The sequence below is a fragment of the Phyllostomus discolor genome, chromosome 5 (genome assembly GCF_004126475.2).
Source record: "Phyllostomus discolor isolate MPI-MPIP mPhyDis1 chromosome 5, mPhyDis1.pri.v3, whole genome shotgun sequence".
NCBI classification, from domain to species: Eukaryota; Metazoa; Chordata; class Mammalia; order Chiroptera; family Phyllostomidae; genus Phyllostomus; species Phyllostomus discolor.
The window spans coordinates 70,890,802-70,915,609 of record NC_040907.2 but is presented as its reverse complement, the minus strand read 5'-3'; the positions used below and the strand labels follow the sequence as shown (position 1 = coordinate 70,915,609).

At 37.5% G+C, this 24,808-nt stretch overlaps 2 protein-coding genes across 2 annotated transcripts in view; one reads left to right on the top strand and one right to left on the bottom strand.

Annotated features, from left to right (window-relative positions):
- Positions 1 to 4,895: 4,895 nt before the first annotated feature.
- Positions 4,896 to 24,808, bottom strand: part of RPAP2 (RNA polymerase II associated protein 2) — a 90,783-nt gene continuing 70,870 nt past the window's right edge. The window contains 2 exon segments of the mRNA XM_036026419.1: positions 4,896 to 5,334; positions 13,022 to 13,170. Of these exon segments, the coding sequence (XP_035882312.1) occupies positions 5,315 to 5,334; positions 13,022 to 13,170 (169 nt within the window). The 3' untranslated portion in view covers positions 4,896 to 5,314.
- On the top strand, positions 15,539 to 16,013 carry LOC114496128 (40S ribosomal protein S27-like). Its single transcript, XM_028511441.2, has one exon. The coding sequence runs from the start codon at positions 15,658 to 15,660 to the stop codon at positions 15,931 to 15,933; it is 276 nt and encodes a 91-aa protein (XP_028367242.1). The 5' UTR covers positions 15,539 to 15,657; the 3' UTR covers positions 15,934 to 16,013.

Here is a 24,808-nt window from a genome sequence, read left to right as displayed (position 1 = left end):
CCCACCAGTACACAAGGGTTCCTTTTTCCACTTCCTTTCCAACACTTACTTCTTGTCTTTTTGATAATAGCCATTCTAACAGTTGTGAGGTCATATCCCATTGTGGTTTTGATTAGCATTTCCCTAAGAATGATATTGAGCATTTTTCCATGTACCTGTTGGCCATTTGTATGTCTTTGAAAAAATGTCTATTCAGATTATCTGCCTATTTTTTAATTGGATTGTTCTTCTTTTAGCTATTGAGTTGTATAATTTCTTTATATATTTTGGATATTAACCACTTGTCAGATACATGATTTGCAAATACCTTTTCCCACTCCATAGTTGCCTTTTTATTTGGTTGATTTCCTTTGATGTGCTGAAGTTCTTACGTTCAAGACTTTAATACATTTTAATTGTTGTGTATGATTGAAGAGGTCCGGTTTCATCTTTTTTGCATGTGGCTGCCCAGTTTCCCCAATGTCATTTATTCAAGAAACTATCCTTTCCCCATGTATATTCTGGTTCTGATGTTATAAATTGACCATATATGTGTGGGTTTACTTCTGGGCTCTGTATTCCGTTCCATTGATCTATGTCTTTTTTTTATGCCTATAATGTGCTGTTTTGATTACTATAGCCCTAATATAGTTTGAAATCAGGGAGCATGATGCCTCTGGCTCTGTTCTTCTCTCTCAAGACTGCTTTGGCTATTTGGGGTCTTTTGTGGTTCCTTACAAATTTTAGGATTGTTTATTCTATCTCTGTGAAAAATGCCATTGGGATTTTGATAGAAATTATATTGAAGCTGTAGATTATTTAGGGTAATATGGACATCGCTTATAACTTTTAGCAACTTTATTAAGACAATCTATATACATAAAATTCACCTGTTTTAAGCACATTAATCATTTAAAAAGTTTACTAAGTTGTACCCAAATCACAATTTAGTTTTAGAACATTTCATCACCCCAGAGAGATCCCTTGTGCCCATTAGCAGACAATTCCTGTTTCCACCACTGCCCATGCAACCACCAATCCAGTATGTTTTAGAGATTTTCCTTCTTTGATGTTTCATAAAATGGAATCATACCTCATATGGTTTATTGTGTCAGACTTTATTTCACTTAGCATAATGTTTCTGAGGTTCATCTGTTACAGCATATATCAGTATTCCACTGTATGGATTTTTGTTTGTCCATGTACCAGTCAATGGTCATTTGGGTTGTTTCCGTATATGGACAACACTGCTATGAATATTTGCCTGTACTTGTGAACATGTTTTCATTTCTTTTGGGATGGAGCACCAAGTGGAATTTTTTCTTATTGTTTATTCTATTAGTTATCTCATTTTCTTTCTTTTGCCCCCTCTCTACCCAGCCCACTCTTCTCATCTACAGTAAATAGCCTCTCCCTTGTCCATGAGTCATTCACACGCATTCTTTGACTAGTCCCTTCCCCTTCCTTCCACCATTTTCCCCCTATCCCCACCTACAGCTTTCAGTCTGTTCCATGTTTCTATGTCTCTGGTTCTATTTTTCTTGTTAGTTTATTGTGTTCCTTAGATTTCAGTTATAAGTCGGGTCATATGGTATTTGTCTTTCACTGCCTGGCTTATTTCACTTAGGATAATAGTCTCCAGTTCCACCCATGGTGTCACAAAAGGTAGGACTGACTTCTTTCTGCTGCATAGTATTCCATTGCATAAATGTACCAGTTTTTTAATCCACTCATTTACTGATGGGCACTTGGGCTGTTTACAACTCTTAGCTATTGTAAATGGCACTGCTATGAACATAGGGGTCCACAGGTTCTTTTGAATTGGGGTTTCAGGATTCTTAGGGTATATTCCCAGCAGTGGAATTGCTGGATCAAAAGGCAGTTCCATTTTTAGTTTTTTAAGGAAATTCCATACTGTTTTTCACTGTAGCTTCATCAGTCTGCATTTTGACCAACAGTGCACTAGGGTTCCCTTTTCTCCACATCCTTCCTAGCACTTGTTGTTTGTTAATTTATCAATGATAGCCATGCTGACAGGTGAGGTGATATCTCATCGTGGTTTTAATTTGCATCTCTCTAATGGCTAGTGATGTTGAGCATCCTTTCATATGCCTATGGGCCCTCTGTCCCCCTTGGAGAATTATGTATCCAGGTCCTTTGCTCATTTTTAAATTGGGTTGTTTGTCTTCCTGGTGTTGAGTCATATGAGTTATTTGTATACTTTGGAGATTAAACCCTTGTTCCACTTATCATTGGCAAATGTTCTTCAGTGCAGTTGGCCCACTTTTCATTTTGATGATGGTTCCTTTAGCCATGCAGAAACATCTTAATTTGATGTAGTTCCATTTGTTTATTTTTTCCTTTACTTCCCTTGCCCTAGATAGGGGTGTCCAACCTGTGGCCCATGGGCCACATGTGGCTTAGGATGGGTATGAATGCAGCCCAACACAAAATTGTATATTTACTTAAAACACTGAGATTTTTTTGTGATCACATGTCGCAATGTATTTAATGTGTGGTCCAAGATGACTCATCTTCTTCCAGTGTGGCTGAGACACCAAAAGGTTGCACACCCTTGCTAGGATATATATAGGCAAAAATATTGCTACATGGGATGTCTGAAATTTTACTGCCTATGTTTTCTGCTAGGACTTTTATGGTATCACAACTTACTTATGTCTTTTATCCATTTTGTGTTTATTCTGGTGTATGGTGAAAACTGGTGGCCTAGTTTCATTTTTTTGCATGTACCAGTTCAGACCTCCCAGTACCATTTATCAAAGAGACTGTTTTTACTCCACTGTATGCTCGTGCCCCCTTTGTTGAATATTAATTGGTCATAGAGACATGACTTTATTTCTGGGCTCTCTATTCTGTTTCATTGATCTATGTGTCTGTTCCTACGCCACTACCAGACTGTCTTGATTATGGTGGCCTTGTGGTATATTTTAATATCAGGTATTGTGATCCCTCCAAGTTCATTCTTTTCAGGATTGCTGAAGCTAGTTGGGGTCTTTTTTGGCTGCATATAAATTAGTATGGGCATTTTAATAATGTTAATTCTTCCAATCCATGAACACGGTATACGCTCCCATTTATTTCTATCTTCCTCACTTTCTCTCTTCAGTGTTCTACAGTTTTCCAAGTACAAGTCTTTTACCTCCTCAGTTAATTTTATTCCTATGTACTCCATTTTCTTCTTACTATAGTAAATGGGATGATGTTTTATTAAGTTTCTGATAATTCATTGTTGGTGTACAAGAATGCCATCAATCTCTCTGAATGTTGACTTTGTATCCCATTAATTTGTTGAATTCACTTATTAGATTGAGTCAAGTGGAAATTCTAGATCATGTGGTAAACTTATATTTAACTTAGGAAACCTCCACTGTTTTCCAAAGTAGCTGCACCATTTTATATTCCCACCAGCAATGCATTAGGGTTCCAGTTTCTCCAAATCTCACCAACATTATCTGTCCTTTTTATTATATTCATCCTAGTGGGTGTGAAGAGGTATCTAATTTTGGTTTTAACTTGCATTCCCTAATGACTAGTGATGGTGAGGATCTTTACATATTTGTGTATCTTCTTTGCTGAAATGTCTATTCAAATTTTGGCATTTTAAAACTCGAGTTGTCTCTTAAGAATTCTTAATACATGCATATTCTGGATTTGTCCTTCATAAAATGTGATTTGAAAATATTTTCTCGGTCTGTGGTTTATCATTTTCTGAATGATTTTTTAAGCGTACAAGTTTTAAATTTTGATAAAGTCCAACTTATTAATATTTTATTTTATGGATTGTGCTTTTTGGATCTTATCTAAAACTCTTTTCCTAAACCAAGGCCATGTAGGTTTTTTCCTGTTCTAAAAGTTTTATAGTTTCAGCTCTTATATTTAGGTCTCTGATCCACTTTGAATTTATTTTTGCACATGGTAGGTGTTAAGGTCTTACATTCATCTTTTTTGCTTCTGACACCCAAAGTCCCAGCACCTTAGTAAAAAAGTCAATTGACCATAAATATGAAGGCTTACTTCTAGACTCTCAGATTTTATTCCACTGATCTTTATGTCTGTATTTATATCAATATCACAGTGTCTTGATTACTGTAGCTGTGCAGTAAGTTTTTGAAATCAGGAACTGTTCCTCATTTTTAGAACTGTTTTGGCTATTCTGGATCCCTTGCCAATCCCTAGAAATTTTAGAATCAGCTTGCCAATTTTTCAAAAAAGTTTGCTGGGGTCTTGACAGGGTTTGCATCGATCTATAGGTCAATTTGGGGACAACTGCCATCTTAACAATATTGACGTTCTAATTCGTGAACATGAAATATCTCTACTTATATCTTTAATTTCTCTGTGTTCTAGTTTTCATTGTACAAGTCTTGTACATCCTTTGTTAAATTTATTCGTATGTATTTAATTCTTTTGGTGATATTGTGGATGAAATTGTTTTCTTCATTTCATTTTTGGATTTTTCCTTGCTAGTATACAAAAATCTACAATTGGTTTTTATATAGTGATGTTGTAACCTGTGACCTCACAGAGCTTTTGGATTCCTGTTTGTTGAGCTGCTCACTGTAGCAGGCTGCTTTCTGGCCTTCTTCTGTGGCTGGGACACTGGAAGTAGCTGTCATTTCTTCCAGTGTCCAAGAGTATAGATGTGATTGTTTTGTTTTTGTTCCTGCACTAAAGCTGCCCAAATTGTCTGAGGTCCCCTTAAACATCCAGGAGGCTCTGCTAACTTGCATGTTTCAATATACATGTTGAAGAAGCAGTGTAAATTCTAGAGATTCTTTTAAAAAAATTTCCTTGAGTCCAGAAAGTTCTGGGAAACTCCTGTTTTGGACTTGTGAGGTTAAACACAATACACCACAGTCAGCTTCTTTAAAAGAATGACTAGACTTCCAAAGGGCTTCATCTTTGATTGTACTTATTGACCTCTTTACTATTCTTTAGAATCTAGAGTTTAGTCTATGAGGCCAAAATAGAACTTTTCAAAATTTTTTGTCGAGTGATGTGATAGCTGGAATCATGTAGAAAAAAAATAAAAAGTCATTATATTTTCTTGAATATTCATATAAGACTTCAATTTTTATTTTCAAATAAAAATACTATGTCTTACAGCCAGGAATACAAGGAGTTGGTTATCCTTGTTGGAATAATGATTCTCCTCTATCTGGGAAATCACTCTGTACAGTTAGGGACCAGGAGGCAGGGAGCTGACATCTAAGAAGGTACAGGTTTTGCTCAGAATAAAGCTAGTTGTCAGTTACCAACAGACCATTACTGTGGCTAGAGTTCCAGAAATGGTGTACAGAAATTCATTTTCTATTCATTCTTCATGGATCATACCTGTGAAGTGAAAAAGGACAGTCTGAATAAGCACCTAAAGTATTTTACCAGCTCTTGGAAATATTGATTTTTCCCAAAATGCAGTCCATTTTTTTCTCACTATGTAGCAATAATGGTTTGGATAGAATAGACCCACATTCACATACAGCTTGAGGGGTAGGCTTTGATGGGTCAGCTCACAGCATTCCTGTAGCCATGTGGATTGGTTCAGGGATGCCCTGAATTAGTGTGAAGTTCAAGACTCTCAACTTGGATAGTGTCATATGCTATATTATACAGAATGAGGCAAAAGTATTTACAGTTGTGATTATGCAAAACAGTTTATTCTTGCATTACTTATTAATTATTGCATTATTTTCCATACGAACAACTAAACTACTTTTGCCCCATCCTGTATAAAGCTGGGACCTACTGTAGACTTACCGCCTACAGTAGACAGCTTCTAAAATGGCACCTAATGATATTGACTCTTGGTATTCATGCTCTTATACAATCCTCTCACCATAAGTGTGGGCTAGACCTAGAGTTCAGTTTATAACTAGTCATGGAATGCAGTAAAAGTGATGGGATGTCACTTTTGAGATTAGTCACAAAAAGAGTGTTTCCATCTTGGGTACTGTCTCACTTGCTCACTCTGAGGGAAGCCACAGGCCAAGTTGTAAGGTGCACTATGGAGAGACCCATAGCAAGGAGCTGTAAGAGGTCTCTAGAAAATGGTCAGTGAGAAACTGAAGCCCTGAGTTCAACAACCTGTAGGAACTAAAACCATCAACAACCAATGAATGAGCTTGGAGAATGGGATCTTTTGCCAGTTGGGCCTTTAGATGACATCATAGCCCTGGCAGAAAGCTTAACTACAACCTCATGAGGGACTCTGAGCAGGAGGCCCCAAGCTAAACTACGTCTAGATTCCTGACTCAGAAAAAAGGAGATAAAAAAATGCTTGTTGTTTTAAGCCACTGAGTTTTAAGAGTAACCTGTTAAGTAACAAAAGACTAATATATCACCACAAGAAAAAATAGTTTGAGCTGGATTTTTTTCCCTGCTATTAGCAACTGAAAGCATATTCATACACTAGCTAGTAGTAATTTAATCTTGAAAAGGTTATTAAACATTAAAACCTTTATATTCAAATGAACTTATAGGTTAAAAGGGCCATGCAAACAGAAAAAATCCATCCACCTACTCACAACCATCTCCATTCCTTGTATGAAAAATAAGGCAATAAGATCTCATTCACTCAGAAGAGAGTGGCCTGATATATTTGAAATGTTGAAAGAAAGTAACCTAGAATACTACTCCCAGCAAGGTGCTCATTCAGAATTGAAGGACAGTTTCCAAAACAAGCAAAAATGAATGGAATTCATCACTACTAACCCAGTTTTATAAGAAATGTTAAAGGATCTTCTTTAAGCAGAAAACAAAGGCCATAACAAGAAAAAAATTCATGAAAGAAAAAATTTCATGGGCAAAAGTAAAAATATAATAGACGCAGCAAATCAACCATTTAAAAAGTTAATAGGAAGACAAAAATAGCAAAATTAACTATAATAAATAGGGAATACACAAAACAGAAAGATCTAAAACACAACATCAAAAACATAGATCTTGGAGGGGAGAATAAAAATATTGTGTTTTCACACAACTCCATACCAGGAAGGCAAACAATGCAATTAAAAAAACAGGAATAGGACTTGAACAGTCACTTCTCCAAGGAGGATATACAGAGGGCTCAGAGACACATGAAAAGATGCTCAGTATCACTAGCCATCAGAGAGATGCAAATTAAAACCACAATGAGATATCACTTCATACCAGTCAGAATGGCCATCATAAACAAATCAACAAACAACAAGTGCTGGTGAGGTTGTAGAGAAAAGGGAACCCTAGTGCACTGTTGGTGAGAATGCAGACTGGTGCAGCCATTGTGAAAAACAGTATGGAATTTCCTCAAAAAACTAAAGATGGAACTGCCTTTTGATCTAGCAGTTCCACTGTTGGGATTATACCTTAAGAATCCTGAAACACCAATTCAAAAGAACCTATGCACCTTTATGTTCATAGCAGTGTTATTTACAATGGCTAAGTGCTGGAAGCAGCCTAAGTGCCCATTAGTAAATGAGTGGATTAAAAAACTGTGTATATTTACACAATGGAATACTACACCGCAGAAAGAAAGAACTCCTACCCTTCACAGCAGCATGGACGGAACTGGAGAGTATTATGCTAAGTGAAATAAGCCAGTGGTGAAAGACAAATACCATATGATCTCACCTATAAGTGGAATATAATCAACAAAACAAACCAACAAGCAAAAAACAACCAGACACATGGAAATAAAAAACAAACTGACAGGAGCCAGAGGAGAGGTAGGAGGGGGATAACAGGAGAAGAAAGGGAACATGTACAAAGGACCCAGGGACAAAGATAATGGCGTGGAGATCGTCTTTGGGAGCAGGAGTTGGATGGGGCATGAGAGAGCAATAGGGGAAAAACTGGGGGTTGGGGGGTGGACAGCTGTAACTGAAAAACAAAAAATAAAACAATAGTTTTTAGAATGCATTTGAACATAAATGCTTATCAGTTTAAAATAGACTGTTACAGATATAGGTGGATATATATGAACCTAATAGTAACCACAAAACAAAAAACTAGAAAAAGTAGGTTTCTCTATTTGTGTGTGTGTGTGTGTGTGTGTGTGTGTGTAAACAAAATGCTAAAAAGACAGCAAGCTATAAGGGAAGAGATTGAGAAAAGAACAGGAGAACTACAGAAACAATCACAAACAATAAAACAGCAACAAGTACATACCAATCTATAATTACTTTAAACAGTGGACTAAATGCTCCAATCAAAAGACTGGATTAGTTTTTAGAAGGATGTTATCAGTATAACTAGGGGAGCTAAAAGGATGAAAAAACAAACCCTAACTATATGCTGCTATAAGAAACTCACTTCAAATTGAAAGACACCTAGAGACTGAAAGTGAATGGATGGAAAAAGATATTCCACGCAAACAGAAATGAAAAGAAAGCTGAGGTAGCAATACTCATATGAGACAAAATAGTTTAAAACAAAGACTGTAAAAAGAAACAAACAAGGGCATTATATGAAGGGCCATTCCAACAACAGGATAGTAAAAATTGTAGACATCTATGCACCCAACATAAGAGCACCTACATACATACAGCAAATATAAGAGATATAAAGGGAGAAATGGACAGTGATACAACAGTAGGCGGGAACTTGAACATCCTACTTATATCAATGGTATGTCACTCAGGCAGAAATTCAATAAGGAAACAGTGGCCTTAAACATCACATTAGACCAGATCTACGTAATAGATATTTCTAGAACATTTCACCCCCAAAATGCACAATATACATGCTTTTCAAATGTACACAGAACATCTTCCAAGACTGTTCACATATTAGGTCACAAAGCAAGTCTCAATAAATTCAAGAAGACAGGCCAACACAAGCCTATTTTCCTACTACAACAGTGTGAAAGTAGAAATCAATTATAAACGTAAAACTGGAAAAAACAAAAACATGGGGAGACTAAAAAACATGCTACTAAACAACCAGTGACCAAATAAAAATCAAACAGGAAATCAAAAAATACCTTCAGCTAGATGAAAATGAAAACACAACTTTCCAAAATCAATGGGATGGAGCAAAAGAAGTTCTAAGAGGGAAGCTCACAGCTACACAGACCTATCTCAAGAAATAATAATTCCAAATAAACAACCTAACATTATACCTGAAGGAACCAGACAAATAAGAATGAATAGAAAAGACCAAAAAAGCTAAGTGCTTATTATTTGAAAGGATAAACAAAATTGGCAAACCTTTATCCAGACTCATTGAGAAAAGAAAAAGAGGGCCCAAATAAATAAAATCAGAAATGAAAATGGAGAAGTGACAACTGATACTACAGAAATACAAAGGTGATCATTCAAGAATACTATGAACAATATATGCTAACAAATTGGAGAACCTAGGAGAAAGGGATAAATTTTTAGAAACATATAATCTTCTGAGACGGAACCAGGAAGAAACAGGAAATCTGACTAGACCAACTACTAACTTCCAACAAACCAAGTCCAGAGCCAGATGACAGGTGAATTCTATAAAAAATTTCAAGAAGAATTAATACCTATCCTTCTCAAACTATTCTAAAAAAATTGAAGAGGAAGGAACACTTCCAAACTCATTGTATGAAGCCAAAATTACCCTAGTAACAAAATCAGAAAAAGATACTTTTGCAAAAAAAAAATCACAGGCCTAAATATACCTGAGGAACATAGATGCAGAAAGTCTCAACAAAATGTTAGCAAAATGAACTCAAAATACACTAAAAAGATCATACACCATAAAGTGGGATTTATTCTAGGGGTGTAAGGCTGATTCAACATCTCCAAGTCAATCAACGCAATACACCACATCAACAAAACCAGAGATAAAAATCATATGATCATTTCAAAGATGCAAAAAAACCATTTGACAAAACTCAACATCCATTTATGATAAACACTTTCAACAAAGTGGGTAGAGAGGGAACATATGTCAACATAATAAAGGCTACATGTGACAAACCTATAGCTAACATCATACTTAATGGTAAAAAGCTGAAAACTTTTTCTCTAAGATCAGGAACAAGACAAGGATGCCACTCTCACCACTTTTATTCAATATAGTATTGGAAGTCCTAGCCACAGCAACCAGGCAAGAAAAAGAAAGAAAAGGCATCCATTTGGAAAGGAAGAAGTAAACTGTCACTATTAGCAGATGACATAATACCCTAAAGATTCCACCAAATATCTATTGAAACTAATAAATAAATTGAGTAAAGTAGCAGGATATAAAATTAGTATACATAAATCTATTACATTTCTATAGACTTAATAACAATCAGGAGAAATTAAGAAAACAATCTCATTTACAACTGCATCAGAAATAGTAAGATACCAAAGAATAAAATTAACCAAGGAGGTAAAAGACTGTACACTGAAAACTACAAAATTTTGAAGAAATTGAAGAGGACACACACAAAAAATGGAAGGATATACCAGGCTCAGGGATTGGAAGGATTAATATCATTAAAATGTCCATACTGCCCAAAGGACTCTACTGATTCAATGCAGTCTCTATCAAAATACCAATGGCATTTTTTTCAGGACTAGAACAATAATCCTAAAATTTAAATAGAACCATAAAAGACCCCAAATAGCCAAAACAATCTTGGGAAAGAAGAACAAAGTTGAACTATCCTACTCCCTGATTTCAAACTATATTACAAAGCTGTAGTTACAAAAACATTGTAACACTGGCACAAAAACAGACCCACAGATCAATGGAACAGAATACAGAGCCCAGAAATAAACCCTCACTTATATGATTAATTAATCTATGACAAAGAAGGCAAAAATATAAAATGGAGAATGACAGTCTCTTTAATAAATGCTGTTACGAAAACTTGACAGACATATGCAAAAAAAGTAAAACTGGACCACTCTCCTATACCATACACAAAAATAAACTTAAAATATAGACTTAACTGTAAGATGCAAATCCAGAAAACTCCCAGAAGAAAACACAGGTAGTAAGCTGTTTGACAGCAGTCTTAGTAGTATCTTTTTGGCTATGTCTCCTCAGTCAAGGGAAACAAAACAAAAATAAATAGGACCTCATCAAACTAAAAACTTCTGAGCAGTGAAGGAAACCAATAAAATGAAAAGATAACTTACTGAATGGGAGAAGATATTCACAAATGATATGTACAATATAATTAATATCCAAAATATATAAGGAACTCATACAACTCAACATCAAAAAACCCCCCAAAACAACCAACCTGATTTAAAAAAACAAAATATCTGAACAGACATTTCTCCAAAGAGGACATACTGATTACCAGCAGAAATATAAAAAGGTGCTCAACATCAATAATTACCAGGGAAATACAAATCAAAACCACAGTGAGATTCCACCTCACACCCATCAGAATGACTGTCATCAAAAAGTCAACAAATAACAAGTGTTGCAAAGGATGTGGAGAAAAGGGAACCCTTGTGCACTATTGGTGGTATTGTAAACTGGTGCAGGCACTGTGAAACACAGTATGGAAATTTTCCTCAAAAAATTAGAAATAGAACTGCCACCCAAGCCAACAATTTCACTTATAGGTATTTATCTGGAAAAAAAAATCCCAAAATACTAATTTGAAAAGATATCATCACCCTTATGATCATTATAGCACTATTTACAATAGCCAAGGAAGCAACCTAGGTGTCAACTGATAGATGAATGGATATGGATAAAGGCGGTGTGGCGTAGATATGCAATGTAATATTACTTGGCCATTAAAAAGAATGAAATCTTGACATTTGCAACAACATGGATGGACTTAGAGAATACCACACTAAGTGAAATAAGTCAGATAGAAAAAGACAAATACTATATGATTTCCCTTACATGTGGAATCTAAAAAGCAAAATAAAGGAATAAACAAAACAAAAACCAGACTTGTAGATATGGAGAATAAGCTGATGGTGCCAGAGGGGAGCAGGTAGGGGAATTTGTAAAAACTGTGAAGGGAAATAAGAGATACAAACTTCCAGTCATAAAATAACTACACTACAGCCCTGAGTGGTGTTGCTCCGCGGGCTGAGCATTGCCCTGCAAACCGAAAGGCTGCCAGTTTGATTCCTCATCGGGGCACGTGTCTAAGCTGCTGGCTGGGGGCATGTGAGAGGCAACTGATGGATGTTTCTCTCTACTTCTCCCTCTCTTCCCCTCTATCTAAAAATAAATAAAATCTTTTAAAAATTATTAAAATAAGCAAGTTACAGAGATGTAGTATACAGCACAGGGAATACAGTCATGATGTTGTAATAACCTGGCATGGTGATAGATGGCTACTAGACATAGCGTGGTGATTACATCTGAAGGGATATAAATGTTCAGTCATTATGTTGTACACCCTAAACTAATACATTATTGTATGCCAACTCAACTTCGATAGAACATTTTAAAAAATTATCTGACCACTTGAGAGTATGTGAAATAAGCAGCAAGGAGAGGAAGAGATGAAGAGTTACAATTAAAACAGGATGGGGGATACATTCTGAAGGGCAGTTCTGAAAGAGTTAAGAACTTGGGGTAGTAGGGCATGGCTATGCACCTGGGAGCAGGGTTTGGATTCAACAGGGCCAGACTTGCAAACTGAACCTGCTTATCTGTATGGAAATTAACAGGGTATTGGCTGGGTTGGGGGTGATTTCCTTGAAGAGGGAAGTAGGATGAGAATGTTCTCCATGGATCATTGCAGTAGTTGGGTGGAAGTTACTTGCTACTTCCTGGGAAGAAGCTTATCAGATGGGACATGGGGGATGGTCTAAGTTTGAGTATGAAGGTAATAGTGGCAGTTTCCTGGATTGCAAGAAACAGAATTAATGAACTGTGGTACACCTACACAGGAGGAATGGTAGCAGGTATGGGGCGCAACGCAACAAGACTGGACAGGAGGCGAGTGGGGTAGCTGAGAACTAAGGGACACCATGTTCTCCCTTAGCAAGTTGAGGGCATTTTGAGGTCTGTACTTGATTTTTTAAATTTCCAAAATAAAAAAAAGAATTAAAACAGGCAGCAAATGAGAAACAAAGAAAAACACAATCCAACTCACCTCTCTGGTTAACAGCTGGTTTAAATATGATGGTTACATTTTCAAGGTCTTCATTCTTTAAATGCAATTCTTCAAGCAGGGTGGATATAAACTGTGTAAATACTGTATTTTCCTGAGAATGTTTCTCAATGCCAAGAATCGGGGTCAGTCTGAAACAACCAAAAATATAAATACATATCCATGAAATGGGAAGGACTAAGGGGCTTCTGTCTTCAACAAGCACAGGGGTTTTTTGTCATGACAGAGAGATGAAGTCTCTCTGATTTAAACAACATGCCCAGAGAGAGGCTTTACTAATAAAAGCAGAAGAGAAAAAAATGGAAAGATCAAGCATACTGTTAAGTGTAGAAAAAAGCCTAAAAACCTGAATCTGTAACATGTTCTTCATCATGCCAGCAAAAACTACCAAAATTCCACTCATAAAATTAATGAAGTCTTTCCCCTTGGGGAAAGGAGGTTGTGGAGAGAAGCTTAGAGCTCAGGGTTGCTTTAAAAACACAATATATATTGAATGTTTGAATTATATCACCTGAAAAAAAAACCCAATAAAAAAAAACAAGATTACTTTTTAGATGAAACCTTAACATTTTTATTATATTAAAATTATATCTTATAAGGCACTTAATGTAAACAAACCTTATTAGGAACACTCTGCTTTTTTCTCTAACCATTTCCAGTGTGTATTTAAAGACTGACTGCATAGAATAGATTCTTAAAAGTAATTTACATTGAAATGTGATTAGTAAGCATGATTTTTTAAAAAGTGACTAATCAGAAAGAGTAAAGACCATTAATTTCCATAAATATTTTTATCTCCAGAGATCAGGCTTTATAGAACCTCTGAATGTTACATTCCTGGAAAGCTTTTTGGGAGGAAATTCTTTTTCCCCAAATAGTCTTACATCTTGCATGAAACTCTTCCAGATGCTTATTTAATCTTGGTCATTGCCACTGGATACATCAAAATATAAACAAAATAACTCTGATTTAAATCAATAAAGGTAAAGAAATCAGAGCAGTGCAATTCTGCAGTAGTGTGTGTGGAATGGGAAATGCTTTCTGAGAGGCAGGTTTCATCCTGGCTTAGCCATTTCACACAGAAAGCAAAATTAAAAATTTGTCAGAATTGTCCAGAAATGGTCAGGACTTTGAGGAGATGGTAAATTCTCCAGTTACAGTATAGTGAAATCCAAAGAGTTCTAAATGAAAAACCACTGTAATGTATTCTTTTCCCATCTCTCTTGCAATTCTTTACAGTTAGAGGATGGAACACCAGGTTCTGACACTTCATGAGCTTTGTCTGTGGTTACTTCCCAAAGGTAGTTCATACTGGGAAATTGCGCTACCCAAGCCTTCCAAAGCCAAGCCCAACAAGGGCACTTGGCTGAATGTAGGCAGTTGTGGCCGGCTTTTTACTGAGGCTTCCTCCTGCAGAGAAGGTGGACTCCAGAAATCAGCTCTGGCTTTTCCCACACTTAGGTAACATTGACATTTAAAACATCAAGTTGCTGCTTCCTCATAATAAGACCAAAGATACTGGGGATGGGATAACATTGGCTAAAATAAAACCAAAAAGTCAGCAGAGGCAGATCAGATATATCAACTCCACAGAAATCTGGTTTCTGTGTGTACTTAAAATGAATTTATGGGACACATCTTAGAAAATCTTGGTTTCAGGGAGATCAATATTTGGTTCATATATGAAAGCAAAGTTTTCTCAATTATTTCTCTAAGTGTCATTAGGATGTTTTAAAACAACCCTCAAATTAGAAATGGTGACTACTAGAATTTTCTACCTGTGTGCTCATGAGAGCAGAAAACTGAGAAGAGTTATGGAGAAGCAGCTTATAAGAGAATTGTTCCATCAATTGCCCTAGTGGGAAACTATTTCAGAAATAGTAATACTTCTCTAGCAAACTTACAAGGGTATATTTACTCGATAAATTAGTAAGTTCATTATAAGATGTATTCATATTTACCTAATACTTTTGTTTATAAAGAAAACTAAGGTTAATAGAAAACTTGAGCTAGGAGTTAAAAAAAAAAAAAGCAACAAGGCAATCCTTCTCCATGCTCCTGAGCCCATGGCAAATACCGCTATTCAATCGGGCATTCTTTTCTTGATGAGCTCAGACTTGCTGGAGAATCCTCTGAGCAACCACTTTGACTATTTTAGAGCTGACTCCTGAGATGAAACCTATTCACTTCTCAGTCTAACTGCAAGCACCAGGAGAACTGTTTCTACACAGCTCTAATTCATGATTTGCCCAAATGGTTGTTATGATTTTGGGTAAGTTGGACATCAAAACCTTAGGATCTATATATAACATGGGACTATAAAAGTTATTATTGTAGCCCTGACCAGTGGCTCAGTTAGTTGGAGTGTCATCCTGTAAACCAAAAGGTCACAGGTTCGATTCCGGTCAGGCACATCCCTAAGTTGTGGATTCAGTCCCTATTCGAGAGTGTTCAGGAGGCAACCTATTATTGTTTCTCCCTCACGTTGTTGTTTCTCTCTCTCCCTCTCTCCCCCGTCTCTAGAACTGGTGAGCATTGTCCTTGGGTGAGGATAAAAAAACAGTTACTGCAAAATCCATGTAGGATACTGTAGATGAACAGGTTTTCAAAAAATTAGTATGATAGCCTTTCTGGCGCTGATACCTCCCCATAACAACACGCCTCTCACTAAGGATCTCCTTCATCCCTCTCCAGAAGAGAAGAAACACAAGAAAAAGCTCCTGGTGCAGAGCCCCAATTCCTACTCCATGGGTGTGAAATGCCCACAATGCTATAAAACCACCACTGTCTTTAGCCATGCACAGACGGTAGTTTTATGTGTTGGCTGCTCCACCGTCTTCTGTCAGCCTACAGGAGGAAAAGCAAGGCTGACAGAAGGCTGCTCCTTCAGATAGGAGCAGCACTAAAAGCACCCTGAATCAAGATGAGTGGGGAACCATCCCAATGAACACATTTTGGAGTAAAAAAAAAAAAACCAGTTATGGTAACAAACATCAACTAACATTTACCATCTGCTACCTATAATTACTATGTACATGTTCTAAGCATGAATTATTGCCTTTAACCGTGCAGTGATACTGAGGGAGTGTAGTTTTTGCTCCAATTTTTTGGATGAGGAAATGAAGGCACAAAAAGTTCTGAAGTACCTTCCTCCAGGTCACAAAGATAATAAGTAAGTGGAACGTCGGCTTTGCACCCAGGCAGTTTTCCTCAAAAGCCCATGCTCCTGGCTAATATGCCAGCTTTCATTCTTCGTAGGCTACAGAGCACTCTCTGTTTAATCTTTATGTTACCTGGCTGAGCTCTGAATGAATATGCAGAAGGAACAGAATGTTTTAAATCTGCTTTAGAGGACTAAGGACAACAAATATGAAAATGACAAGTAACTGGTAGGAAGTGCAGAGAGAGAAACCCCACAGGTTTGGTGTCTGTTGGCAGAGGGGAATATCTGCCTGGGGGACAGAGACTTCTGCAGCAAGTCGGCAAGCGGATAAACAGCAATACCGAGGCATCTGGAGCCAGGATTTCAAAGATGCACAAAGCTCTTCCAGATTTGTGGGCCAAATTGAGTTTGCTGCTTATTTTTGTAAATAAAGTTTTGTTGAAAAACAGCCACATCCACTTACGTATATATTCTATGGCTGCTTTTGCACTACTATAGTACAGTTGAGTAGTTGGAACTATAGGGGCAGCAAAGCTGAAATATTGACAATCTGGCCCTTTATAAGAAGTTTGCTAATCCTTATACTAGAAGACTATTGTGCACCAATTTTAATTTAAAACACTACTATGATGCTTTACATATTATTGTTCTGATGATGAGAACAAATAAAGCAGGAGATGAGAAGTCCAAAGGAACCATCTGGCTCTAGAATATTTTGTGTCTGGTCTGAGAAAGTATGGAAGATGCTTAAAGAAACCAAAAATATTTCATAAAATCTTCCACCTGGAGAGAGAACTTTCCCTGGCTTACTCCACTATAATCAAATTGACCAGCCTTGCCTCAGTTATGTCAAAGTTTAGTCTGTTCCCACTTCAGGAACTGGTGTTCTTTCTTGAGGATGCTCTTCCCCCAGATCTCTTCATGGTAGGCTCCTTCATGTGACTCACTTTTGTTTAAATGTCACCAACTGAAATTGATCCTCACTCTTACCCCCTACTTATTTTGCTTTATCTGTCTACATAGTTCCCACTCTTGTCTAATTCTATTACTAGTTTGCTGGTTTACTGTCTATCTCTGATCTAAAAGGTGACTTTCATGAGGACCATAACTTGTTCACTGTATCACTCATGCCTGGCACACTGCAGATGATCAATATTTACTTGCTGAACAAAGAAACAGCTTAAGCCCTGGCTAGGTGGCTCAGGTGGTTGGAGCATCATTCTGTACACCAAGAGGTTGTGGGTTCGATCCTTGTTGGGATGTATATGGAAGAAAACAGATCAATGTTTTTTACAATGATGTCTCTCTCTTAAATCAATAAATATATCCTCGAGTGAGGATTAAAAAAAAAAACAAGAGGCCACTTATTTATTGTACTTGCTAAAATGTTGTTTTTTTTTTTCCACAGAATTTTCCTCCTTTCCTTTTTATAGATCGGAAGGGAAGACATTTTCTTGACTCCTCCTCCTTGCACATAGTGGCACCTTCCTGCCAGAGTGTTTCAGAACATCTGTCCGTGAGGTGAGATGAGCCTCAAATTCATCAGGAAGACCAAGCATTAAATCAAAACTACCACTTGTTCCTGCATTTTCCTCCTCACTTCCACTTGTCCTGGAACTCAGTGTTGTCAGGGAAGTGCTAAGATTGGTCAAGAGTGAGTAGTGCTGTGCTAAGAGCCTCTGAACTGGCTCAGTTTACAGCTTAATTCACTTCCAGTCCCACAGAGGAAACTGTGGAGCAAGGGGTTGGCCCTGGAGTGGGTGCTTGGTATGTTCCTCACGAACAAAAATACTGTAGCCTCACAGGTGAAAACATAAAAGGAGAGGAAATTCTTTTCACTCTAAATGAGATACTTACTTGGCTAAAAGAAAGAACAATTTAGGATATCTATAACACACTAATATAGGTCTTTATTTCTGTGTATTTCCGGTTGTTTCTACTGTTCCTGAATGGGTGTATTCTTATTCTTTTTTAGGTCAATGAAAGTAGCAGAATGTAGCCACAAAAACAAGAACTCAGCTGTTTTTGGAATCTATACTTCCTTTCAGTTTCCTCCCATTAACAGTTAAATGATCTAAGAAAGATTCTAGATCCTTTCTTATGTAGTGATTTGGTTCCTTTACACAGACTGCAAATAAACTACTTCCCATAAACTTTAACACACATTTTCTTTTTTTTTAAAGATTTTATTTATTTATTTTTAGAGAGGGAAGGGAGGGAGAAAGAGAGAGAGAGAGAAACATCAATGTGCAAGTTGCTGGGGGCTGTGGCCTGCAACCCAGGCATGTGCCCTGACTGGGAATCGAACCTGCGACACTTTGGTTCGCAGCCCGTGCTCAATCCCTGAGCTACGTCAGCCAGGGGTTACTTCCCATAAACTTTAAATTCCAGACATGGTCTTATATATAATCTAATATCTCTTGCAGAATTTTATTTTCTCCTTCATAGAATTTTTTCAGGGGCAAGCTCATGATAGTTACTCCTTTGTAGTCTTGAAAATGGTTCTGAATTAATTCTAAGTCCTTTTAATCTTTCCTTGTAGATGTCATCTGACTACTCCTTATTCTGATTGGTATTCTTCCCTATACTCCCTTCCTAAAATGTAGTGCCCCAGAATATAAATATTGTCCAAAATCATTATCTGAAAACATAAAATGTATCTCCCACCCCACAGAAAAATATGACATAAAACCTGGCATGTCTAAGTGATTTTTGAAGTAAAATCTCAGGATCTTATCTGACATGCCCTGTCTTTTGTTAAATGGACTCTCCAGGCTCCTCCTTTCCCTGTAAACGTTTATCTGTACACTATTAATTATGATATATTAATCACTTAACAGTTTAACCTTTTCACTAAACAACTCCCACCCAATTATGTATTGAAAAAGACTCTAGCTTCTATTCCAGTCCTGCATCTTCTAATAGTGTGTATCAAAGAAACCACCATAAACTGGGCCCAAATAACTACTTCTATTTAAAAATAATTTACCACAGCTGGCATTTAACAATGTGTTTTATGTAGCAAATACCTTTAAAACAGTAGAAAATGTGATTGGCCATGAGTAAAAACAAAAGATTTTTATGTTTCAATTTATTTTCTTCAAGTTGTTTTAAGAATGAATACAATCTATAAGGGTGACACGGAAAAGACAGCTCACCACAAACAGTCTGTGTGCTGGAGAACAGAATTTGAAAAACAAAACAACATAACTTGCAATGTATAAATCACGAACGAGACAGGCAACTTTTCACAAAAACGCCACTGATTCACATCTCCAATCTGACAAGACAGGCAGCCTTCTAAAACTAGTTCTTTACCATATGGTAAATGGCATAGCAACAAAAGGAAAAAGCCAGTGTCAACTGTATCTCAATGATAAGACCTTTATTTAGCTGACTGCTCCACATATGCTGCACATCAAAAAGAGAGAATGCAAGGTCAGGTTAGGACAAGCACCCTCCATTTGTTATTACGGAGCTATCAAACAACATCTGGTTAACAGGAATTATACACAGTAAGAGGAGTTTCAAAGTTTGACAACTGAAACAAGAGAGGTTTTTAATTTACAAGTGGCATTTAAAAAAAAATCCTACATCCAAGGATTTAGAGCTGTTCAAACTCTTGATTAAGCCTCATAGTAAGTTACCTGTAATTTTGTGAGTCACTGGTTTGAATCTTATCAACAGAGAAAGCAATATAAAGAGTTAAAGTTGTGGTGTACTGAGCAAGCAGAGTTGAACAACTGATGGAATTCTGTTATCCATCTCCCAAATGAAAAATTAGTAATGAACTTGGATTTTTAAGTGGCCTTCCCAATAACTGTCCTTATTGTTTTGCGTACTGCCCTCATTCCCACTGGGGAATACACAAGGTGGCTCCAGAAACACTGGAAATCACAGCACAGTATGAATTATTCTTTCCTGAATAATCTGTGTGAAACATGTGGAGATCACACTTCCCTGAAATGACAGAGTGCAGACATCCTCTACCCTGACTCTCAAACTAAGAGAAGCAAAACTCTTGAGTTTCTGGAGAGTCCTTACTAATTTTCAAGCTTGCAGAATCAAACTGGTAGGGCTGTTGTAAAATGACAACGAACGACCACTCCTCATACTCAGTCTTAGGGAAGAAAAAGCTGTGAGAATGTTTAGGGGAATAAATGTCACCAGAAAGCATGCTTCTCTATGGTTTGGGGTTGGAGGAAGGGACAGGAAGTGAAAAGCCACACAGTTTCTGTACCTATCAGATTTGAGAAATTACTGGGTTCACACAGAGTTCTGTTGCAGGAGGAAAACCTGTTCTGCTGATTACCATGCATAAAGGTGATGAACATGCAGAGACTGCTAAAAGATATGTCGGACTTAAAAGAATTGTAACACTTACTTCATCCCTCAGAAGTTAGGGCTGGGAAGAAAGTAAGAGGAGTATTTCGTTAAACAAAAATACCTTCAATGTTTACATGCACAGGCACTATGCTTGTCCATTTATCAAATAAAATAAAACAGATAATACAATACCTGACCCTTTGGGGGCTTAGAAATCAAACAGATCTTCTGGGACGATGAGGTACCTTTATTAATAATAGCCTGGGTAAATGAAGAATCTAAAAGATGAGGTTTAACTGCATAACTTTATTTTTATGAGGCTATACTACCACTTAATTTCCTCAAGGGTGACTCGGTTTCAACCTAGCTAGTTTCCTTTCGACAGCTGAAGTAAATGAGGCTTTGGACAGTGCATGGGACTCATTGTCCAGGGTCGCAATGGTTGAGAACAGCGCTAAAATGGACATGTGCATCACAAAGTCATCTCGCTTACCTACCAAGTATCTCTATTCACTTCTTCCTGCATGACAGTGACAATCATCACTTTAGCCGTATTTTTGTCTTCTTGTAAAAAATGAGTTGGGATTTTCCTTCCTTCTCTACAGGGACAAGTGCTAAATGGTAAAGGATCAAACCAGAACACCTCTGCACAAACATACACTCAAAATTGAAACAAAGAGCTGTGACCAATAAGTAACACAAGGGTCAAAATGTCATCTTATTTTCAGAAATGTGAGGGCCCACACAAATCTAAGACATTTTGCAAAAATGCCTCTCTCAGATATTAAACAAATTCTAGTATAAACTTTCAAAGAAATTTTATCTGTATATTCAGAGCTTTTCACCACATACGTAGTTTGGATTCATATTTAACATAACTTTCTTTTCTGTCTCTTTGTTCTTACTAGGGAGAAGGCAGAAGAAGATTCAACTCTGTCAGCGACCCTATAAAAACATTTGTCTATCTGTGGCCCCTGGCTTCCTCTCTGAAGTAACAGAGAGGCACAAGGAAAGAAACAAAAAAGTCACCCTCCACTGTGGAAGAGCTTTCTTGTTCCATAAAATAGCATGGACTGGGCCATGTGCAGCAGTGACTACTTCATGACACTTTTCTAAGCTGCTGTGAATTTCGTTTTTAAGTAAACAGTAAACATGGCTTTACGACTGACAAGGAAACAAATGCTAGGTGGTCAGAGCTGAGTTTAAAAGTCAGATACTTCAAAATGCATGGTGGGTGGATCTCTAAATTAAAGGAAATTACTTTGTTTCCTTTGAAGAATGCCATTCTTTTCCTAGTCCCTTTGTGGCAAGATCTCAATCACTAAGTGAAATGTAAGAAGCATCAGTGATTTCCAAGTTTGCACAAAGATTTTTTTCTTTATGAAACTAACTTGTTGGTCTTCAACCTTTATGTGAAGTTGCAGCAAGTGTTAACTCCGCAGTGAGGTTCAAGTGACGTTCTTAAGGTCACGTAGTCAGCAAGAGATGAGCAAATAAGCCCCGAAGCACTCCCCACCAGTCTACACTTCTAACCACTATACCACACCAGCTCATGTCTGATTCATCTCCAGAAATGAGTATACTTTATGATTTCAAATGCTAACTTGTATATGTTCTTCAAATAATTTTTGAAATCTAGCACTACAAAATAAATTGTGCTGATGAAAACTGACAATTCTATTGTTTCTAATTCATCCTTTTCTCCTGACATCCAAGAAGCACCTTCCACACACCATTAACTAAATGAAGACTTAGGGGTGTCCAATCTTTTGGCATCTCTGGGCCACACTGGAAGAAGAGTTGTCTTGGGCCACATATTAAATACATAATACTAATGAAAACCAAACAAAATCTCATAATGTTTTAAGTAAATTTATAATTTTGTGTTGGGCTGTATGCATAGCCATCCTAAGCCACATGAAGCCCACAGGCCACAGGTTAAACACCTCTGCAAGAAGTGCCTCTAAGCAAGCAAGTTCTGGCAGACATAGCTACATGAACTGATTTAGCATACCTCTACCTGGCACACTAATACTTGCACTACAGTTAAGGATGGTAGTTTCTCAACTGTGTCTGCACAATTATAATCACCTGGGGAATTTAAAAAATACCTACGTCCAGGCTCTACCTCAGGCCAATGCATCAAAATCTTTGGATCAGGTATTGGTCTTTTCTAAAAGCTCCCTACATGGCCCTAGCTGGTGTGGCTCAGTGGATTGAGTGCTGGCCTCTAAACCAAAGGGTCACCGGTTCGATTCCCAGTCAGGGCACATGCCTGGGTTGTGGGTCAGGTCTCCATTAGGGGGTATGTGAGAGGCAACCACATTCTCCCTCTTTCTCCCTCCCTTCCCCTCTCTAAAATAAATAAATCTAAAATATAAAAGCTCCCTATGTGATTCTAATATACAACCACTATCAAAGTTTTGAAGTGGACTTCCAGTCAAGATGGAAGAGTAGGTAAACACAGCTTGCCTCCTCACACAACCACAGCAAAAATTACAACTAGAATACAAAACAAATTATCACCCAGAATCATCAGAACATCGATCGAGCTATATGGAAGTCTGACAACCAAGGAATTAAAGAAGTCACAGTTTTCCAGATGGGTAGCAGGGGTGGAGATGTGGAGATGTGGAATGGGCAGGCCCATACCCATGTGTGGTGGATAAAAATCGGGAGGGATACCTCAGGAGCGAGGGATCCTAGCCTCACACTAGACCACCCAGCCCAGGGCTCCAGTGCCAGAAGATAAGTCCCCATAACTTCTGGCTGTAAAAATCTATGGGAGTTAGGATGGCAGAAGAAACTGTGGGGTTCTTAGGAGTCTCCTCTTAAAGGGTCCATAACAGACTTAGGACTTATGCAAACTCATTCCCTTTGGGCTTCAACACCAAGGCAGCAAATGGAAGGTCACAAGTGGCATACAAGTGCCAGGGGACAGCTTCCTCCCAGACAAAACTTCAGAGGCCAGGCAGTAGCACTGTCTCTGTTCTGAGCCTTCCCCCATGCAAAGCCACAGAGTGGTAACACCCTATTGGAGACTCTATCAATCTGGTTCACACGGGTTGCACCGCCCTGGCAATTACCTAAAGCTCAGCCCTATCCAACTTACGGGTGCAGTTTTCTACTATAGGCCATGCCACTAAGATGGAGTCAAAACAGCTCTACCTAATATGTAGAAACAAACACAAGGAGGCTGACAAAATGAGGAGACAAAGCAATATGGTCCAAATAAAAGAACACAACAAAACCCCAGAAAAAGAATTAAACAAAATGGAGGAAAGCATTTTATCAGATGCAGAGTTCAAAATACTGGTTATTAGTGGAGTGGGTGAAACTGAGAATCAGATCAATGATTTGGAACATAAGGAAGAAAAAATTTCAATTCAAACAGCAAGAGAAAAGAATCCAAAACAACAAGGATAGGCTAAAGAGCAGTCTGGGAAGAAACTGAAATTCGAATCACAGGGGGTGCCAGAGAGAGGAAAGAGAAAGAGCAAAAAAATTAAAACCTTATTTGAAAAAGCAATGAAAGAAAACTTCCCAAATTTGGTGAAAGAATAGACATATACGTCCAAGAAGCAAAGATAGTCCCAAACAAGACAGACACAAAGAAGACCATACCAGACTCATCATACTTAGCCTGCCAATGGTTACAGATAAAGAGAGAATCTTAAAAATAGCAATAGAGAAGCAGATATCTACCTATAAAGGCGTTCCCATAAGACTGTCAGCTGATTTCTCAAAAGAAAACTTGCAGGCTAGAAGGGACTGGCAAGAAGTATTCAAAGTGATGAAAAGCAAGGACCTACAACTTTAGATTACCCTATCCGGCCAAGCTATCATTTAGAAGGGAAGGGCAGATAAAGTGCTTCCTATCACTATAGGAGTTCATTATCACCAAGCTATTATTACATGAAATGTTAAAGTTACTTATTTAAGAAAAAGAAGATCAAAACCATGAACATTAAAATGACAATAAATTCACAATAAGAACAAGTGAATCTAAAAAAACAATCTAAGCAAATAGGCAGAACGTAAAAAGAATCATAGATATGGAGATCATTTTTGAGGATTATCAGTTGGGGGGGTGGAGAATGGGGGAAAAGGTGTAGGGATTAAAAAATACAAATTGGTAGGTACAGAATAGACAGGGGGATATTACCAGTACAGAAAATGGAGAAGCCAAAGAACTTATATGCATGACCCATGGACATGAACTAGGTGGGGGACTGCTGGAGGGAATGGAGGGTACCAGGTAGAAAGGGGGAAGGGGGGAA

What these genes read in the sequence shown, in the direction of transcription:
- LOC114496128 (XM_028511441.2), top strand. Translation starts at nt 15,658, where the DNA reads ATGATAGCCTTTCTGGCGCTGATACCTCCCCATAACAACACGCCTCTC.